Genomic DNA, 14492 nt, shown 5'->3' with positions numbered 1-14492 from the left:
ACTCCTTTGTTTGTGGCAAACTGCCCTGTACAAGGGCAGATGCACACTGAGATTCTCCTCCACTGTTCAGGCAAACTTTGGAACATGTTTTCAGTGGAAACATCATGACACATGATAATTACCCACCTGCAAATTATTCCACCAAGTCAAAGAGCAATCCAAGACGTACACTGCACTGTCATGCAGACTTACCCCATCCTAAGCTCAAGGAATTCAGAATCCCAGTGACAGTTGACTCTTATAGATACCCCCCCCCCCACACACACACACACACACATGTCTCCTTTCTTCCCACTCCAAAAAGATGCAAGTTTTTAATCAGCTTACAAACTTGAAAGAGAGATAAACTCATGGGCTAAATTTCAAATGCCTTTCCCTCTGACATCAAAAAACGTACACTTTCTTACCCTTCTGGTCCGACATCTTCCCTTCTGGACATGGGAGGCAATCATAGCAACAAAATGGCTCCCCCTCCTTCACTTTCTTGAAAGATCCAGGAGAGCAACTCTGACTACATTCTGAAACAGGCTGTGTCTAATCAACAAATGGAAAATGAGGATCCTTATATTGATAAGTTGTAATATATTAGTTGCATAGAAATGGGTACCTGAGCAGAAGACAATTATACTTTGCTTCCTAAAATTCTTCTTCATCAACATTTGAAATGCTGAGGTCACATCCAATGAGCTAACTAATAATTCATATACAATTTATTAAGTAAAAGCGAGGACATTGCAACGTATTGCCGGGGGGCATTGCATTTCTCCTTGTATCCCTCTGCTACTATTTCCTCTTCCAATCATCTGAAAGTACTCATAACCTCTCCCCCTTTCCTGCTTTCTTTGCTCTTTTCCCTCCACCCACCAAGCTACTTTAAGCTGTGTTTACCTTTTAATAAATATTTTAATGTCACGTCAAATTCTGTGATATTTTCAAGTCAAGTTCAGGACTTCATCTCGGCTCATTGTTCTCCAAAGAACTTCACTTTTCACCCTAAGTGCCCATTCACAACTGAAAGATTTCCTAAAATCCAAAATATTTGACCCCACCTGGTGAAAGATATGTGGCCATTGTATTACTTTCTCATTGATGGTGAACATTTCCTCTGGAGGAGCCTGGGGATCCATCCTCCCAATTTTCTCCCTATAAAAGGTGAGGTTTGGGAAACTGATCCAGTTCATAACATCCAATCCAGCCACCAGCTCCCCATCCTTGTTGAATGAAATTTCATCTCCAGCACTGTTGTTAAATGCAACACCGCGAAGGAAGTGATGGAGCTGGATGGAAAAACAGAAGAGGTCATAAAAGGCTGAAACTTTGCCCTAGTGAATTTGGAACTTTCCCAGTGGCAATTATGAGCATCTGACCTATCTGCCCATTTAATTTTAATATCTGAGGTCCAAATCTAGGAAGACTTTCTACACACACATACATGCACATTGTCAATAGCATGTTTGAAGAACACTTTCTGGGACTGCTACCTGAAATATGAACTAAAAGAAGATGTAATAAGAAATATTTGCAAAAGAGGAATTAGGCAGGACCACACAAAATGGACCCTTTTGTTCCACCTATCAAACCGAAGCTCTCCCATATTTGATTCTTATAACCTTACCTGCCATTGATCTCGATCTGGAACACTCAAGTTCTCACAATTTATTGGTCTTCCGTGCTTGGTTTTAAATGACAGCATAGCATGTACAGCATGGGCAACTGCGTAGACAGAATTGTAAATGCTGTAACTGTGGCCAGTCATGCTCTTCTCAAAAAGAGATGCAGGGAGGCTCTCCAGCTTCTCTTGTCCTGTGCAAATTTCTTCCTCATCTCTCTCTTCCCAGTCCTGAGCTTGACTTGGGAATTTGCAGTTGAAGGCATGGTGCCAGAACTTCTGCATAAAGCCATCCATTTTTGCATTGGAAGGGTTTCTTCTCTCAGCAAATTTCTGAAATCCAGGAAGATTACTGGAATGAACTGTGAAAGCCAGAAACCCATGGATTACTTCAGGATCCCAAGTTGTTTGATATGCATATGTAGTGAACTCCATCTGGGTGTTCAGTATTGTAACTTTACCTTTGGTTTTCCATGCCATGTTGTCTGACAAATATGGTAACCACATCAAGTTATTGAGGGAATAAGATTGTCCAAATCCTACAAATACGTTTGCTTTGCTGCCTAAGATTTGATTATATATCTTTACCCCTTGTTCCATTGAATTTGAAATTTCATTGAGAACATCTAGTCTGGGGCAATATCCTATGAAGGCAGTGCAGATACCATGCCTGTAAAACTCTGGAACTAAATATTGGACAATTCTCTCTCCATTCTCATTATCCATAACAATGAGCCCAATCCATGTCCACTTGAAATAAAGTAATAAATAGAGAATCCCTGTATGCTGAAGGTCTTCATTAGGGGACATCTGATAGAAGGAGAGGACTTGATTTGTATTGGTCACAGGAGCAGAGCCATAGATGAGCTGAAAGTGATTTGGAGTAGAAAGAATAATATAGAGGAAGATATTGGTCAAGAAAAGCTTTTCTTAGATCAATGCTACAGAGTCCACGTCTGTTTTTCCTTACTGGTAAATAAACCAAAAAGCCCATTTTTATTCTTCCCTTTATATGGCATACACACCAAGATACAAGCTATTTGGATTTTTAGAACATCGTCCCATCTTTCTTCAAACCAGCCAGCAGTTCAGAAGAACAAAAGACTGATGGAGAATTTTAGGTTTCAATCCAAATCACCTCTCTTACCTGTGGAATCTTGTATATGCCCAAAATGATTGCCACATCAAGGGAGGTGTCAGAATCCAATCCTCCAATAATTGCTCGTATGTTGTCCTGGCTGTCACATTTAAAGTTAGGGACAAATGTCTTTTGGGAAGACACCAGTTGCATGGTGGCACGATAGGTTTGCTTTCCATTGAAGTAGCTGTCATAGATTTGAAAACCCAAGGAGATGTTGGGTAAGAGCAGAGGGTCTTCGTTGATCTCTTTTACAGCATACACCATGGCCAGGATATGCTGGTAGTTCTTAGGCACCGTGCTAGAATTACAGATATGTATTTTAACAGAAGGAGATCTAACAATTGAAAACTCATCACAGAATCATCTTTATTAATATATACAATTACAATAATATTTTAGGTTGGGATTCCATCCAAGGGTAGCATCCAGTGGTGTCTTGGGGCCCACCCAGTTCCCCCCACCAGGAACGTGGGTCCCCTTGCCACTGGAGTCCCATCATAGGGAATTGTCCACCTGGAGCACCAAGAGAAAGCGTAGACTTCCCTTGGACCCACCCTAGCCCACCCTGCACTGTTAACCCTGGGGTGTCCAGGAAAGGCATCCAACTCCTTTGGTCCCACTCTGGGATACCTGACACGGTGAATGCTATGCCTTCTCTGCTGGGTCAACCTCACTTGCAGACCTGCCACCTCTTAAGGAAGCCACTCACCTGGGGAGGCACAGATCCAAGTCTCTAAGCGGCATTGCAGTAAAGAGTGCTAAACTGCTAATCCTTCAACAAGAGATATTCTATAAGGCTAGAAAAGTAGCTGTGGAAATACCAATAGAGAACAGGTAATTCGGGAATCAGAAGAAGAGTTGATTCTTATATGCCGCTTATATGCCAAGCCCTGATATCACTGCTGGGTCAGAACAGTTTTATCATTGCTGTGGCAAGCCCAAGGTCACGCAGCTGGCTGCATGTGGGGGAGTGCAGAATTGAACCCAACATGCCAGATTAGAAGTCCGCACTCCTAACCACTACACCAAACTGGCAGACACACGAGACAGCAGTGTTTTTTACACCTCCCACACGGACAGAAATGTGGTTTAAGAACAGCATTTTGACCCTTTTGATATTTCTATTCCTTATTGGTTGCTTTACTCCTAAGTGGGAAGTAAAGTGAAAAGGGCAGGAAAAAATGGGATTTAATCATTCAGTTTTTCATTTGTCAGCTTTAAAATATCTTAAAAACACTATAGGGTTAAAAAAATAACTTGATGGCCAAAAAAGGAGTGACTGCAAATCTAATATTGTTCCTTTGAATGTCATTCATTATTCATTATTTAGGAAAACCTAAATAAATAAATCTTTATTTTTATATCCTGTCCTTCCAACGCAGCTCCAATACAGAGAATGGCTTGCAGTTCAGTTGTGGGATACTTGCTGTGCCTACAGATAGCCCGAGGATCCAGGGAGCCATCATGATTACATGTAGTTAAAATAGGACAAGTAACCATTGCTGGGAAAGATCCTTCAGTGCTGGGAATCATGGACAGATCCTGCTTGTCATATGACATGACTGTGTGACATGCTAATGTCTTCTGACTTGTTACACAAGTCATTTTGTGGCACTGGGAAGGAAGTCAAATCAAATATACAGCAGAGATGGAAGAAAGTATGCACAAGAAAAACTGAAGAGGGTAGGAGAATGGACCATCTATGAATATTCCCTGAAATGTGGCTAATGGTTGTAAAATATCAGGTCAACAAATATTGTCATGTCAAAAATATCATGAACCTCAGATGTTAGACAAGGCCAGTTCCGAATTGGGTCCTGTGCACAGAGTGTCAGGCTTGCCTCTATGCCTGATGTCCAATTCCCCTTCTTTCCCACTCACCCAATGGCAACTCCTTTTGGATCATCTTTCCCCACCCAATTCAATCTCTCCCATTGCCTGTGACCAAGCGACCCGTAACAGCTGCACACCCTTACCCTACAGAGCTGGGCAGTGGGTGCCAATGGAAGTACCACTGCTGTGTTTACAAAAAGATCTGCAGCATGATGTATTACATAAACGCCATTCCTGTACAGTGTTGGACAACCTATGCTGCTAGGAATAGGGTAGACAAAACACTCACAGACTAGAGAAGAGCCTGAGTCTGGGGGGGAAATGGAGATGCATGGGTGGGAAGAGATTAGCACAAGGCCTAGTCTGAAGCCCTGGCCTCTGGCAACTGCCCCAACTCACGGCATGCTGATGCCAACCCTCCTCCTGAGGATCAGGTGGCCAAAAATGAACTGAAAATACAAAAAGAGTTAATGGCTTACACCAGCTCTCCAAATGATGCCAGCTGGGGATATTCATGGAACTCTGTTGGATTGAAGTCAAAGCTCTGAGAAACAATGCCACCAACCAAGAAGTCTCCTGACTGGTGATACTCCTGGACTGGAGGGTGTGGATCTCTAATCCTGCACTTCACAACCAGGGACTTGGATATTCTGTGATAAAGGAAAACCAGCTGCAATAAAGCTAATACTGACATCTCTAGTGCCGGTCTCTTCTCTAGACATTGATCCTGCTTTTGATTCCCAATATACTGTTATTCCTGTTTCCAAGGTCCAGAGTCCTTGATCTCAGTTCTATTTCTGGTCTCGATAAGTTGCATATGTGAAGAACTATTTTTCTACCACCTTTCACTGTCTGGATAAGGAGTTCTACTTTGGCACAATGAAAGTCCTCAGGGATCCAGAGAAGCAGCAAGGTTTTCAATTATGTTTTTCTGGATGATCAAAGATGAAGGAAACAACACGATCTGGGGTTTACCAGGGGGAATCCCAGGGGGATTTCAGGGAAAAAATATTTATCACTTCTGAACAGAGGTTTTCCATTGCACTGAGGTGGATCCAAAGGGACTCCTGGAATTTTAATGGAGCACATCATCTGATTGTTTTGATGTTCAACCTGGATTCCAGACAAGAGACAGAATAACTAATAACTATGAACAATAGGAGAGCAAAGTAGACTGTGAGAGGATCGAGACGGAACCTAAGTTAGGGAAGTGAGATGCGTAGCCTAACCCTATCTAGTTATAGGATAAATAGGAATGTTCTTGCCTTCACCAAATTTTATCATCAATTGAGACCAAGAAGTTTATCCTTATTGATAAAAGCCAGACTACCAAAATATCTGTGTTAAAGTGCGAGTTCCTTGGACAGCACGGTGAACAAACCAGTCAATCTTAGTGGAGTTCAGCCCTGACTGCTCTTTAGAGGGCTAGATCCTGAAGATGAAACTCAAATACTTTGACCACCTCATGAGAAGGAAGGACTCCCTGGAGAAGAGCCTAATGCTGGGAGTGACTGAGGGCAAAAGAAGAAGGGATGACAGAGAATGAGTTGGCTGGAAGGAGTCACTGAAGCAGTCGGTGCAAACTTAAATGGACTCTGGGGAATGGTAAAGGACAGGAAGGCCTGGATGATCATTGTCCATGGGATTGCAATGGGTCGGACACAACTTTGCAACTAACAACAACAACAAAGTGTTAAAGACCTATCTGAATGAAAGAAGTAGATCCATGGGTTTGAATAATCATCTGGTGTTTATGTTTATATTAAGGCACATTATTTCTGTTGCCTGTTCACCTCATGAGTCCTAAACCTGCTTCTTACCTATCCATATCCCACAAAGAGAAAAACATCTTCCAAGATTTGATTCACCACCAGACTCCTGTGTACATGTATCAAATGAGGACAAAAGAAGGATTTTAGTCAAAATTCAAAACCTTTAATGAGTCTACAAATACGTAAATGAGTAGTGACAATTCTATAAACTAAGGATAAATATATTTAATCAAAGTGACAGATAATAACAAATAAAAAGTAGAATAATAGCAGTTATACACATTCCTCCATAGATTCAAATGAATAGGTGTGTTGGTCTGAAGAAGTACAACAAAATCAGAGTCCAATGGCACCTTTAAGACCAACAAAGATTTATTCAAGGTGTGAGCTTTCGAGTGCAAGCATTCTTTCTCAGACTAAGCTCCATAATATGGCAATTTCTGTCTGGGTCTCCAGGGTTTTGGCCCAACATACTTACAAGAACATTCTATCACATTCATTTAAATTTTTCTTTATTGGGCAGGATTTTTACAGTTAAGAGTATATTCTGCAAAAGTTATTATTATGGATTTAGACTTTTCTTTTATAATGGAACAATAAACCTCAACAATTTATATGTGGATGATAGAGTAATCCCAGTGACTGCCGAATATTTCCTTTAGAGATATGGTAGGTTGGAACACAGGACAGTTGAACAGAGCAAAAGACAAACTACAGTCTAGAAAGAAAAATTAGGCTTTCTTGAAATTGCTCAGAATCCTTCAGGCAAGAAAAACTACGGCTAGACATGACATGTAGCATCAGATCAGGGTTCCGTTGACTGAACCTTTAGCAGTCAGACATGACATAAAGGAATTAAAGTTCAAAAAGCATGCTGGGTTTTGATTCAATTCAGGAACATTGTGTGGGAGAGGAATTTAGGTGTGACCATCGATGCCTCCCTAACTATGGAGGCTCAGGTCAAAAAAGTAACTGGCCAGGCATTTTACCATCTGTTGTTATGGATATGTCCATTTTGTTATGGATAGTCCATTTTAATGGGGTTTTTAATGGGTTTTTAACGGGTTTTCAGTGGGACTTTTGTAAACCGCCACGAGCCTCAGGGAGTAGCAGTCAATAAATTGAAGAAATAAAAATAAATACATTCAACTAGAAAAGAGAACATGACAAGAGAATTAAAGTCCAAATAGAATGTGGGGCTTTGATATAATTCAGGAACATTGTGTGTTCTGCCCCACACCATTGTCCTGCCCTGCAACGGCCATAGGGGTATAGGCCCAGGTGTACTGACTAGTTAGCAGTCAAAATGTAATGTTGGATACCATACATGGGAAGTACAATTTGGGGCACTAAATACCTATCAATGTGTGGAAATGGGTGAGGCATTACAAGTCAAACAAGACAAATGACTGCATAGATAAAACAGTAGCAAAGAACAACAGAATTGTCCAGTCCATTCCCCCCCCCACACACACCTTCTTTGTGATGCTGCTTCTTAGTTGAACAGCAGTAAAATCAAATAGCAAATATTTGTAAGGGGCTGCTGAGAACGAAACTGTAAGAAATGTTCTAATATGAGTGAATTTATCTATCTGAAACTTGAGAAAGGAAATGACTATTACGGGCTTTGACTTTTCCCCTTACTAAGCCTTCCTTACTGTTTAAATCAGGTCTTAGCCAAATTATATAGCATTTAGGGGAAAAAATTAAAGTAAGCAAAACAGCACAGGAGGCTAGAATAGAGAAGATCTCCACAGCTACCATAGCTTTCCCCTTAGTGCTGAGATAAGTTGGAAAGAAGGATAGCCACACACTGCAAAACACCAACATGCTGAAGGTGATAAATTTGGATTCATTGAAAGTATCAGGTAACTTCCGGGCAAGGAAAGCCACAGTGAAGCTGACAATGGCCAGAAAACCCATATATCCCAATACACAGTTAAAGAAAGTCACAGACCCCTCATTACATTGCAGTATAATTTCTTCAGTGACTGTGTACATGTCAACATCTGGGAAGGGAGGAGAGGTTGCCAACCACACAGCACAAATTCCTGCTTGGACAAGAGAGCAGGAAAGAACAATGGAGTTGGCCAGGCTTTTCCCCGCCCACTTCCTCATCCTGCCTCCTGGTCTGGTGGCCATGAAGGCCAGGACCACCATGATGGTCTTTGCCAGGATGCAAGAAATTGCCACTGAAAAGATTATACCAAAAGCAGGTTGACGTAGCACACAGGTTAATTCTTCAGGTTGACCAATGAACAACAAAGCAGAAAGGGAACAGAGCAGAAGGCAGCCAAGAAGAGTGTAGGAGAGACTTCGGTTGTTTGCTTTGACAATTGGAGTGTTGTGATGCTTTATAAATGTGCCCAACACCCCAGCTGTGATGAAAGAAAGAAAAAGAGCCAAAACAGTTAAGATAATTCCCAAGGGTTCTTCATAAGACAAGAAGATGATCATTTTGGGAATACAGAAATCCTTGGTTTTGCTTGGGAATGTTTCATCTGTGCATTTATAGCAGTCATTCATGTCTGAAAATGGAAATATTAAGGTTTCATTTGATGTCTGGTGTAAAATGTAAGAGCACATGGGAACTCTCCCCTTTCTACATCATTCCCCCCTAAAATTAAAACTGGAGGATTTGTTCAGTGCTAATTGTTGAAACATGGCAGTGATGAGGTGGTGAGAACTGAAATTGTTTATGCTTCACAGTGCTCTCCAAGGCTTTAAGGCTAGCCTGGCCAAACTGCAGCTCTCCAGATTTCCATGGACTACAATTACTATGAGCCCCTGACAATTGGCCCTACTGCCAGAGGCTCATGGTAATTGAGAGCCCTGATATCACTGCTCGCTCAGAACAGCTTTATCAGTGCCGTGGCGAGCCCAAGGTCACCCAGCTGGCTGCATGTGGGGGAGTGCAGAATCAAACCCGACATGCCAGATTAGAAGTCCGCACTCCTAACCACTACATCAAGCTGGCTCCCAGGACAGGGAATCTATTAACTTCAGGACAGGGAATCTATTCATACATGTATACATCAGTTTACAAACCCATGATCAGCTGCTTCCTCTCAGTCTTAGCCCAGAAGTTTCTCACCATTTTAACATGCGTTCAAAATGTGAACAAATGTAATCATCATGTGCTTTTGATTGCAAAAACATAATTGTATAGACTGTAGCCCACTGGAGTGATCACTATGTATATGTTTCTTACCCTTCTGGTCTGAAATTTTTCCTTCTGGACATGGGTTGCATTCATAGCAGCAAAACGGCTCTCCCTCCTTGACTTTCTTGCTGGATCCATGGTGGCAGCTGGCCGTACACACAGAAATAGGCTGTGACTGATCAAGGAAATGGCAAATGAGAAAGACATTCATAATGAGGATCAGAACCTTTATTGCAGAAAGTGGGCGGGGACCTTAAAAACATTTTGAGTTTTGTTTATAGAGTATCCATAGCAAACCGTTTTTTTTATTCCACATATGCAAATGCCACCACGCCCAACCCAAAACAAATCTGTGTTTGTGGCAAGAGAAGACAGTGTGAATCACAACGTATCAAGGGGAAATGCATAGTGCACATGTAATAGAATGTTTCTTTGGGGATTACCCACCCTTCCCGTTTCCATACTAATGAACTTCCATTGGTTTTAAGCTTTCATGTGCACAGAACACATTTATTTATTTATTTATTTATTTATTTATTTATTTATTTATTTATTTATATTTATATACCGCCCTCCCCAAAGGCTCAGGGCAGTTTACATTAAAACTAGTCAACAATACATGAAACATTCGTTAAAAACATACAGTAATTAATAACAGTGGTTGTAACAATATAATAGAATAATGTAACAGGATAACAATATAATAAAATAATATAACGATGGAACAGTGCAATACCACAACAGGTCCAGATTGCTCTGGTGGAGTTCTGGGAGGAAGGGGGGGAGAGGGGGGGAGCGGGGACCCTTCATTCGCTGTTGGTTGTGCCTGGTCTCAACCAAATGCCTGGTGGAGGAGTTCCTTTTTGCAGGCCCTGCGGAACTGTTTAAGCTCCATCAGATACATCTTCAGATACAATGAAATGGGTATTACACATCCACATCTATAAGTAGAGAGTGGGCAAAGAATTAGTACACAGCTTCATGAGGATGTTTAACAGATACAGGGGCCTTACAGGAATAATGCTCAACTCTGGGGTGGTGGGACATAGTAAAGGAAATAAACGTTCCAGATTACTGTGTTTCCCCACCAGCATTGAACAACCCAAATGAATGATGACCTTATAAATGGAGTTTCTTATTCCTATAAGATCCTTGTACCTGATAACGTCATAATTACGCTATGTACTTATTCACGGCCCACCTTCTGCTCATATGTTTGGATTCATAATTCCCATTCCGTTGTCTGAAGAAGTGTACTATGTCAATGAAAATTTACAACTTGAATTAAATTCTGTTGATCTTAAAGGTGCCACTGGGTTCAAAATTGGTTCTACTGATACATAGCAACTTGGCTACCAGTTTTCAGCAGTCTTCTTACTTTAAAGGCATTGTTATTTCAAACAATGCTTGGCTGTGACTTACGGTGGCCGCCATTTCACAAAGGGGAGGGCTGACAGATGTGACTGTCCCAGTGGTTCCTCCAGCAGTGCATGTTGTGTGGGCCCACAGCATCTAATTAAGGCACCATGTGCGTGGGACACAGCCTCTTCAATGGAACGCCATGGGAGCCGCTTCCTTCCCACCCACCCTGTTAAAGTATGTTCCAATGTTGATTTGTTGTTACTTATGTTAAGTTTATGTATTGAAATTTCATCATAGCAGCACGTTTAGCATGAGGAGGGGCCTGTTGGTGGGGAGTTCGGTGTGCAATCAGAATCCCTGGTGCACGGGGCCTCCATAAGAGGTGTCATAAAACGAGCAGTATCAACTTGGCAGGGAAGGCATGTGGGCTTGTTTTGGCCAAGTGGCCAGGGGGCTGGATTGTGCCTTTTTGTGCCTTTTTGCCACCCACACTGGTCGCCTCCCATGATAGCACAATTCCAGCAGCCAAGGGGATCGACATTCCTTGTTGGGAACTACAGCGGACCCCCAGGCTGCCTGTTGGGCTATGCAGTCGATGGACTGCTAGGTCAGGCTCCCTCACTCATGCTGCGCCAACCATCCATTGTGGAGGTAAATAAAAGCTGTGGCCATGTTTAAGCCATCCAGGAGCATTCCAGCAAAAATAATGCCCTCCTACGAGTCATGATGATGATGATGATGATGTTATTCATTCAGTCATGCCCAACCCTTGGCGATTCTATAGGAAAGTCTTTGTCATGTGCCCCTGGCTCAGACTGCTTCTTTTATTTGGTTCATGGTCATCCCTGGATCAGCTTTGATCATGGTGAACTACTGGTCAACAAAAGCTATATTTTGAAACCTAGACATTTGAAATCAAGCACTGACTTGAAAAAAAACATTAACCTTACAATTTCTTTTTGCTATTTTGGCCTCTTTGTTTCATTTGTTTTTTCCTCAGCACATATCTGACCACAGCAAGGAAAGTATTTGTTGACACCAGAGTAATAATTTCTATACTGCTGTACATCAGGGCTGCCCTGGATCAGATCCGTTTACAAAAAAAAAGTTATAAGACTTCTATCTATAACTATATAACTTTATGTTATAACACCCTGAAGGAAGAAGCACATAACTGATAGAACCAGATCATTGAAGAAAATCTTTCGTTCCCAGGTCTGAGACTCAATGCTCATCTACAGTTAAAAAGGCATCTCAATCTTCAGTGGATCCTTACCTGGTTAAACCAGCTGGGCCATGTTATAGCTTCCTCCTTGATGGTGAATGCTTGTTCTGGAGCAGCCCAAACATCCATTGCCCCAACCTTCACTCGGTGAAAGGACTGGTTTGTGGAAAAAACCCAATTCATAATGTCATATCCAGCTACCAGCTCCCCATTTTCATTCAATACAAATTTGTTCCTGGCGCTGTCATTGAATGCAAGCCCTCTGAGGAAGGCATGGAGCTAGAAGGAAAATGAGAAGAAATGAGAAAAGGCAGCTACTGGGCCACAGGGGGTTTCATCCTTGATTGCCCACCCTTGATATGAAGATATGAGGCCCAAAAAGTTGGGTTAAGTTTGGTCTCATTCACTAACAGCCGATTTGTATACTTATCAACTTTCCTTTTTGCCTTATTGTAGAGTGACTTTCCTACTTGTTAGACTGCAAAAGGTCTGCAGATGTTACAGGCAATGCTAGGACTTGAAGCTTCAAAATTCATTTCTACCACTTAATGGCATGCTGAAAAGATTTACTCCTTGACCAGGCTCATTCACAAGAGGCTAGAAATTCCCCACCACCATTCAGTGCCTTAGGGGGCATCATATATCTCTTTGTTTTGCAGTCCAAAACCTTTACTATTTTGGCCCACTACCCACCTTCTAGAGCAAGCAATGAAACAACAAATTGCTATGCAGCACTGGTTCCTATGGGCATGTTAGTCAACCAAATTGTCTGGCCAGACAAACAAAGGACACTCAGAAGTGGTTTGCCATTGCCTAAGTCCACTTCATGATCCTTGTGTCCTTGGAAGAACTACCAATCAAATCCCATCCAAATACTACCGGGGGTTGGCCCAGCTAAGCTTCTGAGATATATGACCAGGATTGACTAGGCTAACCAGGTTACACCATCAAGGATAGATGATATCGCTAGCACAGGAGGAATGGGAGGAGAATGTGTACTACTCAGAATATGGCCTCATGTGACATATTCTGAAATGCTTGCCCATTTTTGCTTCTCCAAGCCTTACCTGCCATTGTTCCTCCCCAAGATTCAGCCTCCTTCTGTTCATCATGGTGTTACGCTTGCTTTGCAATGAATGCATGGCATCTAAAGCATGGGCCACAGCATAGACAGCAATATAGATGCTGTAGCTGTGGCTAGTCATTTTCATTTCAAAGAAAGGCCCAGATAGGCTTTCCAGCATCTCTTCCCCTGAGCAGATTCTACCTTTCTGCTCATCCCAAACACCATCTGGCAAAGCACAGTTGAAAGCATCTTGCCAGAAGTCCCGTATAAAACCATCTCCTTTCGTGTTGAAAGGGTTTCTGTTGTCAATAAATTTCTGAAACATTGGAAGATCATGGGAGTGAACCATGAAGGACAAAGCCCCATGGATTATGTCAATATCCCATTTCCTTTCATAGAAAAACGAAACAAGTTCCATCTGGGCTGAGAGAATCCACACTTTACTTCTGGATTCCCAGGGTCCCTCTGAGATCTGTGGCAACAATCTCAAATCGTTGACGGAATAAGATTGTCCAAACACCACCAATACGTTGGCTTTGCTCTCCATGATTCTATAATATGTTCTTATTCCCTGGAGCATCATGTCTGAAATACCAGCAATAAAATCTAACCTGGGACTTCTTTCTACCAGGGCAATACAAATACCATGCTGGGAAAACATTGAAGACAACGTTTGTACAATTTGTTCTCCATTTTCATCATCCATAGTCAGGATCCCGACCCAAATCCACTTGAAATGCAGCAGCAAATCTCTGATCCCAACATACAGAAGTGCTTCCTTTGGGGCGATCTGGCAAATGGAATAGCCTGGAGATTTGTCCTGTATCACTGGAGCAAAGCCGTAGGTGAGCTAAAGATGGATAAAGGATTTGAACCCAAAAGAACCTTTCTTTATTCCTTGAGGATTCGCAAAGCATTTTACAGACATGGCACCCATTGTAACAACGCTTTCAGATTGTGTCTAGCACAATTATTTCAGTTGATTCTATCTTTAACTGAACTCAAAGAGTGCTCACATAGAAGAAGAAGAAGAAGAAGAAGAAGAAGAAGAAGAAGAAGAAGAAGAAGAAGAAGGTTCTTATATGCAGCTTTTCCCTACCCGAAGGAGGCTCAAAGCGGCTTACAGTCGCCTTCCCATTCCTCTCCCCACAACAGACACCCTGTGAGGTGGGTGAAGCTGAGAGAGCCCTGATATCGCTGCTTGGTCAGAACAGTTTTTTCAGAGCCATGGCAAGCCCAAGGTTACCCAGCTGGTTGCATGTGGGGGAGCGCAGAATCGAACCCGGCTTGCCAGATTAGAAGTCCGCACTCCTAACCACTA

The 14492-nt window shown here is 42.1% G+C and overlaps 1 protein-coding gene across 1 annotated transcript in view; it reads right to left on the bottom strand.

The window, feature by feature from the left end:
• The window catches only part of LOC143825138 (uncharacterized), a 47650-nt gene that overhangs the window by 9171 nt on the left and 23987 nt on the right, over positions 1–14492 (bottom strand). Inside the window, exons 14-18 of the mRNA XM_077313162.1 lie at positions 12157–12384; positions 9567–9693; positions 1616–1971; positions 1050–1277; positions 408–534 (exon numbers count right to left, since the gene is read on the bottom strand). Of these exons, the coding sequence (XP_077169277.1) occupies positions 408–534; positions 1050–1277; positions 1616–1971; positions 9567–9693; positions 12157–12384 (1066 nt within the window). The remainder of the gene's footprint in view (positions 1–407; positions 535–1049; positions 1278–1615; positions 1972–9566; positions 9694–12156; positions 12385–14492) is intronic.

Source organism: Paroedura picta, chromosome 16, assembly GCF_049243985.1.
Source record: "Paroedura picta isolate Pp20150507F chromosome 16, Ppicta_v3.0, whole genome shotgun sequence".
Taxonomy (NCBI): Eukaryota; Metazoa; Chordata; class Lepidosauria; order Squamata; family Gekkonidae; genus Paroedura; species Paroedura picta.
This window is presented reverse-complemented; position numbering and strand designations above follow the sequence as displayed.